Source organism: Leptonotus elevatus, chromosome 9 (assembly GCF_054856555.1).
Source record: "Leptonotus elevatus isolate MCC_2025b chromosome 9, RoL_Lele_1.0, whole genome shotgun sequence".
Taxonomy (NCBI): domain Eukaryota; kingdom Metazoa; phylum Chordata; class Actinopteri; order Syngnathiformes; family Syngnathidae; genus Leptonotus; species Leptonotus elevatus.
Window position 1 is genome coordinate 20,340,888 of NC_141247.1, and position 21,211 is coordinate 20,362,098.

The 21,211-nt window shown below is 39.4% G+C and overlaps 3 protein-coding genes across 7 annotated transcripts in view; 2 read left to right on the forward strand and 1 right to left on the reverse strand.

Moving 5' to 3' along the window:
* Window positions 1–3,378: 3,378 nt before the first annotated feature.
* zdhhc15b (zDHHC palmitoyltransferase 15b) lies at window positions 3,379–10,939 on the forward strand. Of its 4 annotated transcripts, none has more exons than XM_086085599.1 (11): window positions 3,379–3,517; window positions 3,908–3,934; window positions 4,007–4,119; window positions 4,191–4,311; window positions 4,542–4,611; window positions 5,715–5,747; window positions 5,841–5,961; window positions 6,037–6,169; window positions 6,244–6,370; window positions 6,435–6,550; window positions 8,259–10,939. In XM_086085599.1, exons 1-11 carry the CDS (start codon window positions 3,400–3,402, stop codon window positions 8,300–8,302), a joined length of 1,023 nt encoding a protein of 340 aa, XP_085941725.1. In that variant the 5' UTR covers window positions 3,379–3,399; the 3' UTR covers window positions 8,303–10,939. The 4 variants fall into 4 exon arrangements, with proteins under 4 accessions (XP_085941725.1, XP_085941726.1, XP_085941723.1 ...); XM_086085600.1 differs by having other exon boundaries at window positions 4,025–4,119; XM_086085597.1 differs by having other exon boundaries at window positions 5,841–6,169.
* uprt (uracil phosphoribosyltransferase (FUR1) homolog (S. cerevisiae)) lies at window positions 10,635–16,218 on the reverse strand. The gene is made up of 8 exons (XM_086085601.1): window positions 15,994–16,218; window positions 15,611–15,902; window positions 14,119–14,161; window positions 13,970–14,039; window positions 13,780–13,842; window positions 12,781–12,942; window positions 12,125–12,223; window positions 10,635–11,204 (listed from the first exon to the last, which is right to left on the reverse strand). Exons 2-8 carry the CDS (start codon window positions 15,865–15,867, stop codon window positions 11,098–11,100), a joined length of 801 nt encoding a protein of 266 aa, XP_085941727.1. The 5' UTR covers window positions 15,868–15,902; window positions 15,994–16,218; the 3' UTR covers window positions 10,635–11,097.
* A 17-nt stretch (window positions 16,219–16,235) lies between these two features.
* The window catches only part of abcb7 (ATP-binding cassette, sub-family B (MDR/TAP), member 7), a 29,571-nt gene continuing 24,595 nt past the window's right edge, over window positions 16,236–21,211 (forward strand). The window contains exons 1-4 of one of the 2 annotated variants that reach the window (XM_086085596.1): window positions 16,236–16,419; window positions 17,886–17,969; window positions 18,051–18,128; window positions 19,784–19,903. In XM_086085596.1, coding sequence (XP_085941722.1) covers window positions 16,270–16,419; window positions 17,886–17,969; window positions 18,051–18,128; window positions 19,784–19,903 — 432 coding nt within the window. In that variant the 5' untranslated portion in view covers window positions 16,236–16,269. The remainder of the gene's footprint in view (window positions 16,420–17,885; window positions 17,970–18,050; window positions 18,129–19,783; window positions 19,904–21,211) is intronic. The other variant, XM_086085595.1, reaches the window with a different exon arrangement.

Below are 21,211 nucleotides of genomic sequence, written 5' to 3' on the forward strand. Positions count from 1 at the left end.
GTTTGGAATTTCTCAGCACATATGGGTAAGTTAAAGGGTCCGGCTTATTGGATGTCTGCTTTTTACAGATGCTGGTTCAGCTTGTTTATGACCTTCAATTTGCAGATGAGTGTGAAGTGGCTGGGAGGAGAATCACAATTTTCAATTTTCCAGTTGATCTACATTTGGACCCTCACCTCTGATAACACGCTTTGGTAATAGTGAGCGAAAGAATGAGATTGGCCAAAAGAAGAAAATATGCTGTATAATGTAAATTTCAAATGGCCAATGACACGCAAAACGTTTCATTCATTTATGCTTTCATAGTAATAGCAAAATCAGTCCAAAATGAGTGCGTGACCTAATGTAATGAAATGTCTTTAATAGACAGTGTAATTAGTGTCCTCCACGTGGCGCGGCCATGTAAAGGACTCTTGATTGTTGAAGACACGCAGGTCTCCACCCTTGAGCAGATTTATTTTCACACATGCTGGGTGAGGTGTCTGCAATTCCTCCTCCACCCTGTCATTGTTTATTCTGCTAAGCGTGAATATGTGCTAAAGTATTATAGGCCTTTTCTTGCTCCAGTCAGTCGCATCTGTTGATGTCACGCCAAACTAACAACTTCACTGTGTGTTGTAACGCCCGGTGGCTGATCACCATGGACGGCGCTGCTGGATAGATAAAACACAATAGAGAGCAAAAAAAATAAAAGGGCTGTAAGTCCACAGATAACTTACTTTATTAATAGGGGAAAAGTAGGATTATTGGTGCTACCGCTCCTCACGATCAAGCGTACAATTCTGCACGCGACCGCTCAAGTCCACCGCATCAAATACACTGAGGGCGTAAAACGAAAAAGTGCCGCATAAGCATAACATAAACAAAGAGGCGCCACCTTGTGGCGCGGTGCCATACTACGGATTGTTACAGTGTACGTCGATTAAATAAATTGTATACATTATTCATATCAAAAGTTCAACAAGACACCTGCTAATGTGTATCAATGGTATCATATCAAGAGCAATATGTGTCTGTTTGTTTTTCTTGCAACATTTTGACCCCTTAATTACGGCCGCGCTCACGTATGACGTTCACAAACTTACCTTTTGTCCCAATGAGGTAATGTGGGCATCTCGGATCGCTTTGATGGCCTGGATGTGTACCAATGTCAATACGAAAACAGACTTTCCAATAAGTGCTTCATATTGACTTCAAACAAATGCAGACATGATGAATTCCTTGTCCAGACACTCAAGCACGCGGGGAATGGAATGGAAATCCTATCAAATCGAGCGCTTGCATCTTGTGGCGCAGTCTTGAAACAACACTGAACAACGAGAGTGCACTCATATTTAATATTCGGCCTTGTTCAGCCTTACTTTTCGTAGAATTTCCATATGTATCTGGCTTTTCTTGTAGTGAAAATACTAAAGTCAAATGCCCGAGTAAACAACAATTTTATTATTTAATTTATTTTGGCTTTTTGTGTGATACCACCTACTAAAGAGAAAAAAAAGGTAGAACAGAAAAGAGGTAGAACAAGTGCAAGGGGTCAAAAAGACGCACCCACGCGCTAAGTGCCACTTCATCCTCAAGGCATGACCGTGAGCTAGTAATGAGCCCGCATGGTGGTACGAGGTAAACCACAGTATCCTTTTTTTTTTTTTACTCTTTCCACACAGACATATGTGATCTCTGCCCAAACAGGCTCTCCTTTAGCCCTTAACTGCCTGTTTATGTAGACTCCCACCAAGGTGGCATGGAATGCACCTCCATCACGCTGCACTCACACACCACCGAGCAAAAGGAGTCTGCCTCAACCTGCTGCTATGATGTTTTATTTTAACTCCGGGGCATATGTTTTGATTAAAAGGCAGTTACTGTTTTTGCTAAGACACAATGGCTTTGTAGTGGGGGGGGGGGGGGGGGGGTGGATGCCTCCACGGTGTGGATGAAGCAGAGAGGAGCTGTCACCACCCGGCAGCCGACATGGTCGCTTGAAGTGAGAGCGAGGCAGACGGCCAGAACGGGGAGGAGGGATGTTGTTACTTCAGCAGCCAGTGACAGATGATATGTTGAAAGTGGGAAGATGTCACAGTTCGGCCCAGGAGTTGGATGCCGGGGCGCGGCTCACCTCACACCCCTCTCAATCCCAGAAGTCTTTTTCATTACAAAGTGGGGAGGGGAGAGATTTCATACAACAGGAGAGCAGGTGGAACTAAGACGTCTCGAATAGATTGGTGGTCCCAGTTCATGATAAAAAGATTGCCGCAACCACGTCAGATTATTTTTCCACAAATCTTCAGAAAAAGGGACAGGAAAATATTAAATATTTAATCAAGATAGTAATATATATTTTACCTACAAGTAAATGCAATTTTACTGGATGACTTGATATAGGACACACATTTTATTCATCCCTAATTTAATTCTTGCATTTTTTTTTTTAAATAACGCCTTTATAGGGCTGTCAACAAGTTAAACTATTGTTTCACTGTGCTAACATTTATGGTCAAATAAATTGCTCAGACTTAAAAAACTAAACAAAAACAACACCAACACAAACGTATCTTTAGTTTAATAGCAGTCTTTTAGCGCCCTCTATTGGTGACTTTCAAAATGCGCCCTTTTTTCTTTTTTTTTTGCTGGCGAGTAATTTATTTTAATTAAACTATATGCCAATGTCACGTTTGTCGAATAAAGCTTTAAGCTTACTATGGCTGTTGATTACACAACTGTATTTGCCATTTCGCTCAACAACACAACGATAACATGAATATTTTCCTGTCCAACGCATTAGACGAGTTTTTCTTTTCTTTTCTATTATTTCTTTCTTTTCTTGTTTTAATTAGGTGCGACCGTGCAAAAGTGTTGTGCTGAACCGACCTCTAAAATACGAACGTCTGGCGATTGGCCTCTTGCGGCTGAAGCCAGAGGGCAGTCATCTTACGTTGCCTTTACTACCGCTAAAATGATACACTGAGAACAGTATTTTCAAAATACTGTACTGTTATCACTGCTTGTTTTACGCGAGGATCCCTATATTGAGTATTAATGAGAGCTTCTCAAAGGACGATCATCACTGTTTGCATCGACATTTCAGAGTTCTGTATATTATCTCAGTATCATGAATCGTGACATAAAAGGTTAGGTTTACAGTTTTCAGCAGCATTATTTTCCTGATTGTCTCTACTTTCATTTTATTGTTTATGGTTCAACTTCTGTTAACATTACAGACAAAAGTTTGAATATGACAAAATCTATAATCATTCTTGCCGACGGTTTGCGAGTGGCAACGCAAGATGGCGGCCGGTGGCTTCATTCTCGCTCGGGCAAGAAAGCGCTGATGACGCTTCTACAGAAATCTCATGCAGGAAGTCTAATCGAGCACGGAAGAGTGCCGCGTTTCGATGGAGTATGGCGCTCTCCAGAGGTTTGAGATGCTGTCAAAGGGTTTTCTCGTGGATACCTGTGCTTATTATTGCCTCCGTAGTGCTGTGGTCGTATTACGCTTACGTATTTCAGCTATGTCTATGTGAGTATCGGAAACGCGGTCGTTTTTCTTAACCATTATTTCCCCCTTCTAAAACCGAAAACATGTACCGCAGTTTGCCGCACAGCTCTGTTGACAGATTTAAATTACAGAGAAGGAACTAGCAAACTATGCGGAAGTGTTTTGGGTTGTTAACGTTTTAGGTTTTCAATTATCACACAAAAGCTTTAAGCACATTTTGCTTTCGCCGAGAGGTCTGTCTATTCATAAAGAGCGCCTATTGTTATGCTTATTGGTTTCAGCCTCTCATTCCGGCTACTGTTGTTAGCCGGTAAATTCCCCCTTTTGTGTAAAAATAAACCGCACACTTGCATAAACTGGGCGTATGTTTTTTTTTTTAATGTTAACTATTCTTTATTTTTGTTCCTACAGTCACCCTGTCGAACACATTAGAAAAGGGTAAGTGCTGTTTATGATCAGGGTTTTACAATATAGAAAATCATGTTCAATATATGAATCATGTGAACATAGTATTGTTCGACTCTGCAGTGGCCTATTTACTGGTGTTCCATGTTTGCTTTGGAATGTTTTCCTGGACCTACTGGAAGTCCATCTTTACCCCTGCTGCAACCCCATGCAAGAAGGTATCTCAAAATCATGTTAATGGGTTACGTCTCCAATTCCGGATGCTAATGAGTTGTGTTTGTTGTACTAGTTTCAGCTCTCTTACTCAGACAAGGAAAGGTACGAGATGGAGGAGAGGCCGGATGCCCAGAAACAAATCCTGGTTGAGATTGCCAAAAAGCTGCCCATCTACACTCGAGCTCAGTCTGGAGGTAAACTTTTCACTTATGCTTTAATGATATGCTATACCACAGAGGCAGGCGGATTAGCGACAGCCAATCTTCTCGCACGCAAGGAGGGGTGCCTAAAACAGATAGCATTAGCATCCCAACGGCAAGCAGACGAGCACGGACTCTTTCATTAGCGCAGACGGCTGAGCATGAAGTTAAACCGTCTCGGCTCAAATGTCCTGCACTCAACTTGGCCTTCCTCTTGTGTCTAGCGATCAGGTTCTGCGACCGCTGCCAGGTGCTGAAGCCTGACCGCTGTCATCACTGCTCGGTCTGTGAAACGTAAGTGACACTTTGCTCCCCAATATGTGCATTTAGGGACTGGCATGACTTGGTGCTTTGTGCTCGGAATATTGGAGAAAAACATGCTTCAAAAGTAGATTTTTTTTTTTTGAAGGTCGAACATTCTTTTGCTGTGAACACGTGAGACTTTGGCGTAATGAGTGAGACTTCACAATGAGTCATGATAGCTAACTACGGCTAGCTACTTTGGTCTCTTTTCACAAAGTTTTCAGTTTGTCTTGTCACTGAAATGAGGCTGTTATCGGCATTTTCAGCCTACATTTCATTTACTAAGTAATTGATTCATGAGCTCAAACTTTTAATGTAACACAGGCTTGTCTTTTATAGTGACTTAAGTTGAAGTGACTTTGCGATGCTAACCGCTAAGATAAGTGCTCACGAGGCAATTCAGGCATTCTTGCTCACGGCGATTGACCAATCAGTTGCCGTTCACAGCGAAATAAACACTGCATTAAAAATAAATAAATAAATAAACACAAGCTAATTGATTGAGGTTCCTCTCTATATTACCAAAAGAGGCACCTTAACTCATTCACTGCCATTGACGGCTATAGACGTCAAAAATTAATTTTAACTATGTCTATTAGTTTAACATTTTCCCCACTTTATTTAACAAGAGTATGAAAGCCTAGAATTTTCTGTTTATTGTATTAGAACAGATATAACATTTGTGATTAATCGTGAGTTAACTAGTGAAGTCATGCGATTAATTACGCTGACAATTTTTAATCGCCTGACGCCCCTCATTTTTAATAATCTTTTCTTTAAAAAAAAGATGAACATTTTGTTTTTTAATTTAAAAGAAAAGATTATTAAAAATGAGGGGCATCAGGGGATTAAAATTTGTAATCGTAATTAATCGCTTGACTTCACTAGTTAACTCACGATTAATCACAAATTTTATATCTGTTCTAAAATACAATAAAAAAATAATTTCTAGGTTTTTATACTCTTGTTAACAAAAATGTAAAAACAAAAAAGTTAAACTAATAGAAATAGTTCAAATGAATTTTTGACGTCCATAGCCGCCAATGGCAGTGAATGAGTTAATAATTGCAAATGACTTATATTTTCGTTTATAGGTGTGTTTTGAAAATGGACCACCACTGTCCTTGGTGAGTTTTATTTTCTTCTCCAGTCCCTTTAATGAACATTTAATACATTCATTATTAGTAACCTCTTGACATCCTAATCTGACTTTCCTTTAGGGTGAACAACTGTGTTGGCTTTTCCAACTACAAGTTTTTCCTGCTTTTCCTTTCCTATTCAATGCTGTACTGCTTATACATCGCAGCCACAGTCCTTCAGTATTTCATTCAATTCTGGGTGGTAAGTGTTGCAATCCTTTGTCACCAGCAGTACGTTTTGCACCACCATTTATTTTCCTGTAACTCTTTCTCCCAGGGGGACTTACCAAACGGGCCGGCAAAGTTCCACGTCCTTTTTCTCATGTTTGTGGCGCTTATGTTTTTTGTCAGTCTCATGTTCCTCTTCAGTTACCACTGTTGGTTGGTGGCGAAAAACAGATCCACGTTAGGTATGTCACAACAGGAACACCGTAATCGTACCAACGTGTGTGGTATATTTTGACCCAATTTCATTTTTATCCAGAGGCCTTTTCAGCTCCAGTCTTTGTCAACGGACCGGACAGACACGGTTTCAACGCTGGCATGCGCAAAAATCTGCAGCAAGTATTCGGAAAAGACAGGAGACTGTGGTTCATCCCTGTTTTCTCAAGGTGAATTTGATCTTGAATGCATCGCATGATTGCCTGTTGTGATTTTGTGCCATTTTCTTTTCAGTCAAGGGAACGGACACTACTTTCCTTTAAAGAATCGGAGCGAGAGTCAGAACCCTTTACTGGCAAACAAGGAGATGTGGGAGGAGTCAGATGACGGGTCTGAGGAAGGAAGCTGGGGTGAGTCACTTTTGTAAATTCTAGGAGCAATGTTGATCATTGCAAAAAAAAAAAAAAAAGTCAGTTTCCCGTCCTACTAGATAAAGATTTTTTTTTTTCGATATGACAAATTAATTATACACTCCTACTGATCACATCACAAGGGATACTTGACTCATTGAGCCATTTTCAACAGTCAGAAGATAACATTTTGTCTATAATTAATGTGATAACTTTTTCATGAACAATTCATATCTTTAAAAACAAATTTTTCCACTTGCTGTCGACTGAAGATAACATCAACAGTGCTGAGGAAATAGGTAACGACCAATCGCGGCTCACCTTTAGTTTGGTCAACAAACTGAGCCATGATTGGTCGTTAGTAACGACCAATTCGTTGGTAACTTGTTAATTGTACATGAAAAATCATGAAGTTATCAAATTAATTCTGGACAAAATATTAACTTTTTACTGCTAGAGAAGTATCCCTTTAAATGGGATTTTAATTGACCTTAAAAAGGTCATAAAGTTTGAACATTGTACCTTAAAGATGAATATACCGTGTGGCAGAGGTGGAAAATCCAGGTCCAGAAAGTAAAAAGTAAAAGCCCAGGTGCTTGCTAGCTAGCTCCCTAGCTAGCTAGCTAGCATCAGGGGCTAAAGCCAAACTGCTTGCTAGCTAGCTAGTGGCAGGGTTTTTACTTTCTGGACCTGGATTTGCCACCTCTGCCGTGTGGATATTATTTCAAGGTAGTATTGTACAATTTAAGGATTTAAAATGTTGCTGATGTGAACGCCATTTCAAATACTTTGTCAATCAGAGCATTTAGTCAAAAATGAAAAGTAGTCAAAATAGCAAAATTATTTCCAGGCGCTATACAGGTAATCCTACACTCATAATATTTAATTGTGCATATAGCCGTGTAATATTGGCTAATCATTTGAACGCATCCTTCATTAAAAATAAATAAATGCTGGCAACAAGTGCAGATTGCGTCCCAACTCCCGACTGAAGGCGGTCTGGAATGCATCACGTGACCACAAATCTTTGCTGATGGACCCACGTTATCAGCAGATCCTCTTGTCCCGTCTAAGCAAACAATGCGTGCGTTCGCACCACATTGTTTTGTCCATGACCTCTGAACTGGCCAGTGCCATTTGTGTTGTGCGCTGCAGATTGCAGTAAAGGCTAGTAATCATCGTTGCACGTTAACTGAAGTCTCAAACAGACACCAAATATCTGAAAAAGCATTGTAAGATTGTCCCACTGGGATTGCCATACTTCCTCATACCACAATGTGTATTCCTCAATCTGACGTTCACAAAGTGTTTGGCCTTTCTTTAAACCTCTGTCAACACATCTCACCACTGACACATACCAAATGACTGTCGGCAAGCTGCTGTCTCCGAACATGACCTCATCGTACACTCAGTGATGTTGTCAGTCCTGCCGAGCATTATGATCATTCTGGTGTCGTCAATGTTCACATGATTAGAGGCCAAGGTCATGTGACTTTTATTCCAAAGCCTCAATGGCATTGCAATGTAATTGCTCCGGGATGGGAACCTGACTAGAATTTTCTGCTGCCTGCTTGTGGACTTCATGCGACCATCGAATCAATAGCGCCCTCTGGTGGCCACAAGCTACATCACTTGAACAATTCCTAAACTCTTCAAAAGGGAATTGTCCTTTATATTTCGTTCCCCCCCCTCTCCTCTCCAATTTCAGTTGAGGATCAAGACCCTTCCGTTACCATAGAGATGGAGGACTAGACAATGGACACTGGTGCAGAGGTTGAAGAGGAGGCGGCGGGAACACGCACTCAAAATGTGGACGTTTGCCAAGAACTCTTAACAAGGACCAAACTGCATTTGGATGTTATTTTCTTCTTTTAAAAACAACGCGAAAAATCGGACGGACATCCGGGTACATCCCGGGCGCCGCTCAATAATTAACTTGCAACTCCGTGTGATCATTTGAAGGTGTGGCTTTCGCAAAAGCTGGATTGTGTTTGCGCCATCCAATGTTACCTCATGCTCACATTTGCTTCTGGAGGCAAATTCACTGACCGGAAGTTCAGTCTTCTTGCCCAGGTAGCACATCTTATTTATTGCCCGTCACCTGACCAGATTGAACCTGCGCCTTACACATACTGTATGCTATCCTGTGTTGTGGGGACCCATTTTCTAAGTGAATGTATCCAGCAGCCTGTTGCTCTATAATGTGGTTTCGGTACAAATCTTCATCATATGCGTTTGGTTGCTTTTAATCGCTACTTTGTGTGTTTGATAAGGTTAACAAAGAAAGACGTGAAACTGGAATAATAAGTATCTCCAAAAATGTAATCTATACATATAATAATCAGTATGAAGAGTATTTTGTTACACAAAAAATCCTATCACATTAGTGGCCTTTGATGCTTCAGGTGCGTGGCCTCAATTAGTTAAGTGCGGCTTTCAAGTTAAAGTGGAAGTCAACCTTAAACATTTGACAATACTATGTTCTATGTGACCTCACTAGTCTAAACATGACATTCTGATTCATATTACGTTTGGGGATTATGAATTATGAAGCAAAAAAAGCCATTTTGATCCTTTCCAGGGGGCAGCCATTTTGCCACTTGCCGTCGACTGAAGATGACATTCACCGATCTGAATATATGACTGGATAGCCGATAGGCCAAGATTTTTGAAGCCACAAGGCCGCCATATTGCTCCTCCCAAGAAATGTTTCTCATCATACGATCCTATACATTTACAGTATCGAAATTGAAGAACATTTGAAACAGTACTTAATAGAAGCGGCATGATTTTTGATGTTTTAAATTTGTTAAACATAAACAAGTGGACTTCAGACATTTTACAACTTGCCTTAAATACATGTATAAATTATATGCTTAATGATGTTTACAGGAGGAAACTTTTTTTATTATTATTAAAGAATTATAACGTTAATTCAACAAAAGATGCCTCTGCCAAATCTAAGGAACTGAGCGATAAAATAAAAAGGGGGTCTTCAAAGCAGCACATACTGTCCACTTTTTTGTTGTCGTTAAAAAAAAAAAACGTGACCACCCCGCCACAAAGCCCACACCCGGCCCTATACTAACTGCCAACAAGCTTTATATGTCTAATCTGTACGTATACCGTATAGTTTATACAGCAGTCTGCTCGTGAGATGGGAGGAGCAAGATGGCCGCCCTGTGACTTCAACAGCTTGCACGGGCGTGTATGGGCTATCGGCTATCCAGTCATATATTCAGATCAGTGATGACATCACAGTTGCTCTGGGCTCAGGCAACGACCAATCACAGCTCACCTGTTTTCTGAAGCTGAGCTGTGATTGGTTGTTACCTGAGCAACTGTGATGTCCTCTTCAGTCGACAGCAAGTGGCAAAATGGCCGCCCCTTAAGATGAATAAAAAACGGCTGGATTTTGCTGCTTAGCTCATATTCCACTAACGCAATATTAATCAGAATACCATATTTAGACTAGGGGAGCTGCATAGAACATATTTTTGTCAAGAATTTTTTGAATTTTGGGGGGGTTGACTTGATTTGAATATACTGTATATATACCTCCAGACATTTGAGGAAAAGCTATCATTGTGTATATTTAAAAAAAAAAAAAAAGACTTAATAGGCACTAAAAATGTCAGAATTTAACTTGCATATCAAAAATGATGAGATTTTTTTCTTATAATCCATGGGATCTAAAATGGTTAATTAGCACAAGCGGTTTTTTTTTTTTAAGATTGGACATTTATTGAGTAGGTGACGGTTCATCCAGAAGTGAATGGAGAGCAGGTTTCCTACTATGTAATGTTTGTATTGTTTTGTACGTATTTACGTTCCTGAGGATTTGTACATATTTTATGCTAATGTTTTGAGACAAAACAATTTCTGATAACAGTTTATTGACAATGAAGGCAAAAGCTGAATGGAACCAGGTCATGTTTTTACTTCATTTTCACTTCATTGCAGGATATTTCTACTTTGTTGGACCAATCAAGTAACACTCATGTCTGTCAAACACTCCTTAACTTTCCATCAATGTTGTGTATGTTTAATGTATGTGCATGTAGAAACCTTCAGAAAATATGGATGTTCTTCCATGATGCTTATTTATTGCTCAAATTAACGAGTGAGACATTTGCTCATTCGTGTGACATAAAAATATACAATATATATATATACATATTGTATGTATCAGAAACCTGGATGTCTAACAATAAAAATTAAAAAAACGCTTTTGGTCCAGTCGAAACTGGTCTTTGGCGTACTAAGTGTGATTGTGTCATTTGTCAGTAAATACTATTCTTTCCCATTTGGTGGTCTTTCTGATAACGAATATAAACCCTTTATTAAATCACCACTTGTCACATGCAAAATAAAAATGATCTGCATATGGCTCAGCATTGTTTGTATTCATCTGAGAAATAGCAAAAAGTAATCAATCGAATAAATACATTTGAGAAGAAAGTATTTGGCACAACAAGGAGAACATTTTTAAATAAAGCAGACAAAAACATACTTAAAACAAATCTGTTGCGCGGATTGTCCTGGATTTAATCGGTGCCAAAGTACCTTTGTCCAAAATGTGTTGGCGCCACTGGGTGAACTTCTGTTGCCAATATGGTGATGTCTGGGAACTCCTGGATTATAGACTTGGCCCCTAAAATAAAAGATGACATCTTCACATTTCATTCACTTTCATTCTTACTTGACCAATGTTGACTTTTTTTCATTCTTAGTGAACCACCAGGATGTTAAGTTAAACACAGGAGGTGTTTATTATTATTTTTACTGTGCAATCTGAGTGAGCACATGTTTTCATTTTATAACAATCAAATTTATTTTATTTATATCACAATTACTTTTCAAAATTATTCAGCCCTAACATAAACAACAGAATAGTTAAAGAGGAAGTCAACCTAAACAACAAGCTAGCTATGCTTACATCCCGAATATGCAAATTCCATTTGGATAGTCAGCTATTGTGGCCACTTAACTTAAAAACTTTCTTAAAGTGGAAGCCAACCTCAACATTTATTATAATACAATAATATGTTGTATGTGACCTCTCTAGACTAAACATGACATTCTGATTAATATTACATTTGTGGAATATCAGTTATGAAGCAAAATCCAACCGTTTTTATCCATCTCAGGGGGCGGCCATTTTGCCACTTGCTGTCGACTGAAGATGACATCACAGTTGCTCAGGTTTTAGGTAACAACCAATCACAGTCCAGCTTTAGAAAACAGGTGATCTGTGATTGGACTAGTGAGGTCACATACAACATGTCAAAACATTTTTTGGGGGGGTTCACTTCTTTCCCCCTTTTTTTTTTTTAGCTCTTTCTAAAAACAAATCTTGTGTGCTCGCATTGAAAATGATGAGGAACTTCATTTCAAAACAAGCGTCGTATGAGACTAATCAGCAGCTGCAGCCACCGCGCAGCAATGCAGTTACCAGTCGAATAAAAGCAACGGCACATGAGGAAGAGAACGAGCGGGGGGAGATTGGAAACTGATTTGTTTGGGTAAACAAAAGCAAATGGAAAATGAGCCCATGCAGCTGTGCTGATGTACCGTGAGGTGTGGAGAAGAGGCTGAGGAGGATAATGTGTCTGGGCTGGACCCCGTGCTCGATCAGCACCTTCACTGCTTCGATCACCGTGTTCCCAGTACCTGACCACACACGCACACACACAATGTGTTACGCACTCTCAAAATAGCCCTCACTTAAAACATGACATCTTTAGGATGAATTGGGTTATTAGATCATAAAAAAATAATAATATGAACGGGTCCGCCCGAGTGTAATTGCTTATGTTATCATCTCAAAAGGTCCCCGGGTTGTGACCCGCACACTTGACAAGCGTTTTAATATTCTGCCATTAAAATAAACCTCCAACCTGACAGGGTCAAGAGCATATATATTTTTTCTCATTTGTGTGCAGGGAAATGCAAAAGATACTTTTTTTTCCCTTTTGGCCCTCATTATGCTGTTCTGCAGCTTGGTGGCCATCGTCGAGGCAGTGTATAATTTCCTCTGTGAGGCCTATAATTATCAGACCAGGGTGAGTGATGTGCAAATGTAGACTTGGCGGTAAAGGTCGACGCGAATGAGATTTCTCAAAAATAAATATATACGTGAAAATGCACAGCGCATTCGTGTGCTGCTGCTGTTGTGGAAATTGCAGTGCAGCGTCGAACGTCATGAAGGCGTGCGTGCTCCGACTCACTGAGGATGGGGTACATGAGCAGCACTTTTCTCCTGTAAATATCTGGAGGGAACTTGGCATAGTAGACCTTGGCTTTCTGGGTCTCCTCATCGCTTTGGATGAGGATTTTGCCGATGCGGATGGAGCGGCAGCAGTCCCGCAGACCTTGCTCCATGGCCTCACCTGTGCCAAAGACGCAACGGAACAAAACAGGGATGAAGGCGTTGTCCTTAACTCGTTCTCTCCTCGCCATATTCACTGAAGCAACCCCCTTCACTCGCGGCTGTTCTACTGGATTTTGACTGATTTTGCAAGGCCCACAGAATATTGCGTTTTATTGCTATAAAAACATGGAACCTACCAAAAAAAAAGATTAGAGTCTCTTCTTTCATCAGGGAAAAAGTATATTTTTATCAGTTTCCGTTTTGCAGCAATTAGCATTAGAATATAGCTGAGTTTCATCATTATTCACCAACATGTTCAAAACACTGAGGAAAATATATATATATATATTTTTTTACAACATGGCCCTGGTTGATCTCTTATACTCTGCTGCTACCTGCTGGCCATTTTGCAATAACTATCATTGTTTCAAGCATTCTCTTCAATTCAGAGGCTACATCAAAGGCTTCTGTATGCTCGAGCATAAAAAAAACAAAAAAACGTATACATATGTCTTTGGGAGCAATTTTGCATGCATTTTTTTTTACAGTAATTTTATAAAATGTATGAAGGTTTGAACATTGAGAATGTTTAAACAAGAGAGAAATGTGAGAAAATGTACATGCCTCGATGAGAAAAGTGTATAAACTGTGGTGAAGGGTTTTAGAGCCTTAAAATATTTATAATAAATGTAAAACATAAAGCTACTTTGCGGATTTCATTTATTTAATTTGAGAGGCATATTATTCCAAAACATTTGAGCTGAATCCCCAATTCTTTCCCCCACTAACAGATTACAGGATATATACAGTAGGTGTGTTGACTTTCTGTATGCACTGCAGATGTCGTTTGACTCACCGCTCCTCATAATGCTGACGCCGCAGTTGCCTCTCTCAAACTTGACTCCTTCATATTTATATCCTGAAGACACAATATGGCACAAGTCAAGTTACGAACGTACTGCGGAAGTGCAGAACAAACCGAGTCAGCTCCTCTGTGAAATGGGAAGGATGTCGACTTTGACAGCTTTTCTAATTCCCGGTCTCACCTGTTGGTGTAGTCACAGTACACTCAGAGTAAGGCAGTTGATTTAGGCCTTCTTCCACTACAAGTCTAATCTGTTGAACAATGACGTAAGTCAATTAAATAATGAAAATGCATAAACACTGTTGGTATCATGGTACTTTATGATCCTACCAGTCGGTCGGCACAGAACACAAAATCCCCCCTGCTGGTAGTCCTGAAAACAAAAGGGGGAAAAAAATGTTCAAACCAGATTTTTTTTGTTTTGTTGTTGTAGTAGTTATTGAATGCTACTGATAATTATTTCAGCATATATCAATATTCAGATGTTATGGGAAAGTCAATGTGGAAATTCTAATTTAATTGATGGAGCGGATTAGTTAATTTGGGTGTATTACATTTTCTAACTGCCTGAATCAAAAGGAATGACATAAAATTGATCACTTACATAACCTGATCGTCAATCCTTCAGAGATAAATTATACATGATATGCAAATATCGGGAGCAATATCAACTGACTACTCAATCATTTTAGGGCATTATAACAGCATTTATTGATTTTAAAAAACGGATTTAAATGTATGCAGTATTTTGAAGCTGTCAGTTGAGGACAACTGCTCATAATATATAATGCACATTTGTTTGGTCAAATTTCACACGATCCTTTGAGAACTTTATAAAGACTAAAATGCCACCTGATATGAGAAAGGTCCCCCAATCCCAAGACAATGACTTTTCTGCTGCAGCTTTAGGTGACAAATGTTAAAATAAGCTTTTCAGGATGTTAGAACACACTGGAAAATAGTTTTCCTTTATTGACAAAGGGAATACAGGAAATGATAGCAAATTAAATAGCGATTGTTTCCAGGTTTATTTGACAAGCTTCTCTCATAGAATACTGGTTATAAGAATTTAGTGGAGAAGATGGAGATGACAATCAGTATTAGGGCTGTGCGATTATGAAGAAAATATTCATCACGATAAATTTGGTAATAATTGCCATTACGATTAGGACTATCATTTGTTTTTGTGGTACAAAACAAGAAAATGTTAAAACGTGAAAAATATTAAGACAAATACATTTCTTTGAAACACTATAGAAGTTCCTTTTAGACCAAAGAAGATTTACTAAATTAGGCATTTTTAAATAAAAAAAAGGTGCAAATATACAAATGTAAACAACTCAAAATTTGTATTAATAATCTTTTCTTTTTGTTTACGATGATGCCAATTTTTTAATTGTGGAGTGTAATAATTGAAATTGTGATTGAATTTCGATTAATTGCAGAACCCTAATCTGTATCTGACAATTGATGACAATTTGTATCTTTATAAAGTTGGTGGAGGAAAATGTGATAAAAAGTGAAAATTAAGTGATTGATAGTAATTCTTGTTTTCCATACTGAAATGTAAGTACTTGTTGGTAATTGTTATTGTGCATCTTTTGGGAAATCTTTTTGGTAGACATGGATCACATTTGACAGTATTGTGTATTCGGGGGCGGGGGGGATTTCATGGTTAAACAATATCATTTAATTATTTGTATATTTTGTAATTACAGCAACATATCACAAAGGGTCAAATTGGATTTATGTGATCCTTTATAAATTTAGGGAAGGAGAATGTGGGATTAAAATAATAATAATAACAAAAGCATAGACTCACTTGTCTCTAATAATAGTCTGTAATTCTCGTATCTGGTCATTGAGGGGAAGCAGTTTGAGTTGAGGTCCCAGTGAGTCCTGGTTTACGGGCTGTCTGCTGCTGGCATCACCTGCCTCATGAGTGGCCAGCACAGCCGCCACATTGCTGCTGCTGCTGCTGCTGCTGCTGCTGCTGTTGGTGGCTGCAAAGCGCACTTGCTTCATTGGGTGCTCCTGGCCGGTATTTACATTGCTCATTTGCTGATTGTGGCATGGCATCCTGAGTGAGGCTGTGAGGGGGGGACGGTAGTTGTCTAACAAAAGGATCAAAGTTGGTCGAGCGACCGTCGTGTTAATAATCAGCCGTTCAACAAAGAGCAAAGCGGCCAGGCAACGTGTTTTTACCTTTAGCCGCGACTCTTAGTTTTCGAAAGGAGAAATTCCCAACTTAATCCAGCTGTCGCATACGGCCACACTATAGTGTCATATTAAATAACGTTTAAACTATAAACCGCGTCGTTTAAAAAGTCCGATTATCTCGCTGTTAACGTTAAAATCACGGTGTGTAGCAACACCGCCCGCTTGCTAGCTTTGACACTAGTGACAGCCAGGCGATGATGACCTAAACGGAAATGACGTAGCCGGCGCGCGCACGTCCCGCCTTCGCACACACTTTGCAACATGGCGCCACTGTTGGTGTCGCTGAAATGCAGCTTACACTTCCACAGACGAAAACTGGCAATTATTCTTCAAAAGACAAGCTCGTACCACGCGTGGAGTAAAAATCAAGGCGAGAATGGGACGAAGTACACGCGTCAAAGTGCTTACTTGGTAAGTTTAACGAGGAGTTGGAGAGGACACGGTTGCTTTTTGGGGTGACAGTCCACACACAAGGACAGAGCTGGACACAAGTTGTCCAATGTCCTCTGGTGTTACACAGGAACAAAACTAACAACGTGTGATTTTCCTATTCTTGCGTGACTGTTCTATGCCGCCGCTGTCATGCAAATCACACGTGAGTTTGTATAATGACTGCTAGCTACGTGCTAACTTGGATCTCCACTGGTATCCAAGTTGTAACTCGCAACAAAACTTTAACTTAATGTGATTTTTTTTTTGTGTGACAACTAACGACTAACACAGTGGATTACGAAATACTGTTGGTTTCTTTAATAGGACAAATCCTGACAGCCTGCCAGTGGTGTTGCATCACGTGTTGGAGAGACGCAGACATGTCAGTAAATGTTAGATAAGCGTGTTTGTCCCACCCGGTGGTGCATTGACACTTATTATCTGCTGATGTCATTGTCGGTGAACAACACGGTAACATGAAAGAAAGGAATAAGGCATAAGAAGATGAGACATTTCAAAAGTGAAAGTTGAGTAGTCCTGTTTCAGTTTTGAAATGACACGCAGTTTTGAAATGACGCTTGATTCACTTGAGCTCACCATGGCAGGATGTTAGACCGATATATTTTTGTTTTCCAGTGTCGATACTTATTGTTAGTTGATTAGTAGCAAGGAGGCCGATAACCGATATTTGGAGCCAATGTTCATTTGCATTAAAAGAGAGAAACTATTAGCTTAAAAAACTTGAAATGTTCGGTAAACAACACGGTAAAATGAAAGAAAGGAGTAAGGCATAAGAAGATGAGACATTTCAAAAGTGAAAGTTGAGTAGTCCTGTTTCAGTTTTGAAATGATGCTTGATTCACTTGAGCTCACCATGGCAGGATATTAGACCGATATGTTTTTGTTTTCAGGTGAAACTGTATGAAAATCTCATCAGGAATATAGTGACAAAAAAATCAAATCAAACTTTATTTGTATTGCACCTTTCATACATTAAAATGCAACTCAAGGTGCTGAACAATTAAAACATCCATGGTACAATAAAAAGAAAAACACCCCTCCCCCCAATATCACCATGATCATACCCACACACACACAAACAACATGGAGGGACACAGAGAAACCATGTAGGGAAAATTAGTTTAAAAAGTTCTCATTATTATTACAACATTGTTAAAATACATAAACAATTATTTTTTTTGCACACACTGAATGTATTGTAAATTTAATTTTGAAGACACATTTTGAAAATACGAAAAGCAACCAAAATGAATTTTCATGCTATTAAGAGCCCACAAAATGTACATAAGTCCTGTGACGAAGATAATAGTGATTTGTGACGGGGCTTTCAGTAAAATTTCAGAATGAAATGAGTTGAGCACACACATTGAGTCGTTAGGTGTTCTACAAATTTATGATCAGCTCGTTTACATCTTGTGTTTCAGCTGAGTACCCTGCCACACTCACGAACAAGCACATGGAATACAAACACATCTGAAAGCAGCCGGCACATTTTACAGGCAGCAAACGTAAGTAGACATGAGAAGTACTCCCAGATCAAAGTGCTCAAAGTGAGATTCATGCACGTTCTAACAGCAAACGTTTCACAGCATTTGCAGGTGAGAGATAAACGAACATGCTGGCATGGGAATGCTGGAGGAGGTCTCAGCGCAGACCCCAAAAATGTGGTAAGAGCTTTTGTTTTTCAGTATTTGTGTTCATCGTGGGGCCGATGGGGCACACTATAAAACACACTTCCAAGTGCAGGGGCACCACCACGTATTGGATGTCTCCACTAAAAATGTTTTTGATAATTAAGAAAAACTAATTAAATAAAGGCGAAACAGAAAAATACATAGATAGCCATTAGTTGTTTTTTAAGGATCTATGAAATAATTGCGAGTAGTTCTACTCGCAAGCGTTTACTCGCAAGTTCACTGTACAGAGAACCTTGACCATGCTCTGAACTCAAAACATTCATAACTCAAATCATTGTTCCTTACTGAAATGAATGGAAATGCTATTAATCCATTCCAGCATCCCAAAAATAAGCATAAAATGTGTTACGGCTTTTTCATCATGATATGATAGGACTCGATATTATACAGTGGGAAACAAACAGTAATGACATTATTAAGTATAATTTAAAATAATTCTGCAATTTTTTGTCACAATTTCTGGAAGGGGCGGGATAAAGCACTTAAAACAGATATAGTTGTTAAATTTTTAACTCATTCACTCCCAGCCATTTTCACTGAAGCAACTTCCTTTGCTCCCGGCGGTTTTACTGGATTTTGACTGATTTTGCAAGGCCCACAGAATATTGTGTTCTATTGCTATAAAAACATGGAACATCCCAAAATAAAGATTCAATTTTCTTCTTTCATCAGGAAAAAGTACATTTCTTTCCTTTTCCGTTTTGCAGCAATTAGCATTAGAAGCTATAGCTAAGTTTCATCATTATTCACAAATCTGTTTAAAACATAAGCAAAAAGAGCTTGTTGCAACATGGCCCGAGTTGATCTCTTATATCCTGCTGCCACCTGCTGGCCGTTTTTGTCATAATTACCATTGTTTCAACCGTTCTCTTCAGTTCAGAGGCTGCATCAAAGCCTAATGTATGCTCTAGCATAAAAAAAACATAAACACTGGTACACTGGGACACTGGTAATATTTATTTGTATGTTTTTGGGAGCAAATGAGTTAAAGTTTCTCTTTTTAATGCAGCCAAACCATTCATGGTATTTTTATGTCTACACTCTGAATTTACATACGCAGTTTACAAACATTAAATGTCATTACCTGAGCCCCATTTGTGTGACAGAAACCTCCACAATTGCAGTAAATGTTAATCCTGTCTTCGCAGCGTCACGTATTACTTAATTGAATTTGATCAAAGACAGATGTTGAGAACAAGGTCGCGAAATTTGCTGCCATACTGCCGGGTTGTAACGCGGAGCGTCCATATTGAATGGATTAGAGGAATTAGTGCATCAACTTTGGCCCGCGGAGAGTCCCTGTGGCAGGTGTGTGCTGGAGTGTTGGTAAATAGACATACTGGCACCAGTGGGCGCTCCGCTCTCAGATGGGATGACAGCCCAGGTGTCTCATGGGACTTGTAGTGTCAGACTGGTTCTTCAGCTCTGCATGGTGATTTTTTGATAACTACCCTGTAGACATTGACATGTGAAAGAGTCAAAGACAACCAATGTATGTAGGAGTTAAAATTATTAACTGTCACAAGTAAAAAAACAAACTAAAAAAAACTATGTAATGTTATGTTGTATGAAGAGTAAGCTATTTGTTTTCAAACTAAATAAGAGAATGTTGTTGTTCTCCATAGCTGAAAGAGGTGAACACATCTACGATCCTGTCTGCCATGCTGTCTTACGTGTGGCCAAAGGACAGACCTGATCTACGGGCCCGTGTTGTCATCTCTCTGGGGCTGCTAGCTGCAGCCAAGGTACTATCCAAGACTATTCCTTTTCTGTGATATCATAGACCAGTGGTTCTCAATCTTTTTTCATTGATGTACCCCCTGTGAAGTATTTTTTCAGCCATGTGCCCCCCAACTAGCGCAAAGGATTTTTTGTTGAAAAACAGAAAATACTTCAAATAGAGTTTTGTGGCATCATTATCTGATTTATCTTTCTTTTTCTTTTTTTAATTGTCTGATTTATCTAACGTTGGATCTTCATTTGTATAGTGGTCTCTCTTGGACTTTTTGGAAATAAAGAGATATAACTAATAAAACAGAAATAATAAATTATTTATAAATATTTGTGCACATTAAAATTATTACCACAAACTGACCTCATTTGGGTTCATAGCGAAGATCTGTTCTCAAAAAGAAATCACTAACTTAATTTTAAATAAAGTTTTGAAATGATTGACAGGTGATACTAGGTGGCATATAACAGGTTGTGTCTAACCATTCGGGAAAATCAGGTATTTTAGGACAATGAAATCGAATAACCTACTGAATATAACATTGATTTTATGATTATGAACTTATGCTTTTCTGAAATATTTACATAATTTTAATAATTATTTCATTATTATTTATAAGGATTTTTGCATGGAAGCTACTGAAATGTATTTAAAAATCTCACGTACCCCCCTGGAGTGACAACTAGACATTATATTTTTCTTCTTAACTTCAGCTTCATGTTTTAGAGGCTGCACTTCTAATTCCTCTGTTTTTATTTGAGATGCCGAACAATCTTTTGGGATGTTTGATTATGATTATTCAACTCTCGGCTTTAATACAAACATGTATTCAAATAAAAATTTCATGAGCCTCCCCCACAAATTCGTCCCATGACGTTGGCACCTCCATTGTGAGGATGTTTTTCGTGGCCCCAGAGACCAAAATATCTTATCAGCCTTGACAAAAGCTATTGCGTCGCTGGTATTTCGCTCTCGGCTGCAGATGCTGATACACTTGCTGATGGCTTCTGCGATGGGTTTCAGCACCCCTCGCCATCTCCCAAGGTGAAAAGGTTCGCCAGGCTAGGCAGGATGTCATATACTGCCTGAATTAGGAGGGTGATGCGGTGCGGCGGGCCGTCCAGGTGACTTTTCTTCCAGGCCAATTGACTGCTCTCACCTTGTCCACATCCCCTTGTCACCTCAAGCCAGCCAGCTTGCTGTCCGCTGCACCCCTCACCACCTTGTGAATCTGCCTCCGCCTCTCTGCACTCCCTGCGCCGAGGTGTTGGGAACAGCCCCAAGCTTGTTCTGCCATGTGCCACCATACCCACTAGATCTG

What these genes read in the sequence shown, in the direction of transcription:
- zdhhc15b (XM_086085597.1), top strand. Translation starts at nt 3,400, where the DNA reads ATGGCGCTCTCCAGAGGTTTGAGATGCTGTCAAAGGGTTTTCTCGTGG. An exon ending in CGTATTTCAGCTATGTCTAT is followed by an intron (nt 3,518 to 3,907) that starts GTGAGTATCGGA and finishes TTGTTCCTACAG; the next exon opens with TCACCCTGTCGAACACATTA. An exon ending in GTCGAACACATTAGAAAAGG is followed by an intron (nt 3,935 to 4,006) that starts GTAAGTGCTGTT and finishes ATGTGAACATAG; the next exon opens with TATTGTTCGACTCTGCAGTG.
- uprt (XM_086085601.1), bottom strand. Translation starts at nt 15,867, where the DNA reads ATGCCATGCCACAATCAGCAAATGAGCAATGTAAATACCGGCCAGGAG. An exon ending in CAGACTATTATTAGAGACAA is followed by an intron (nt 14,162 to 15,610) that starts GTGAGTCTATGC and finishes TTTTGTTTTCAG; the next exon opens with GACTACCAGCAGGGGGGATT. An exon ending in GCTCATGTACCCCATCCTCA is followed by an intron (nt 12,224 to 12,780) that starts GTGAGTCGGAGC and finishes GTGTGTGGTCAG; the next exon opens with GTACTGGGAACACGGTGATC.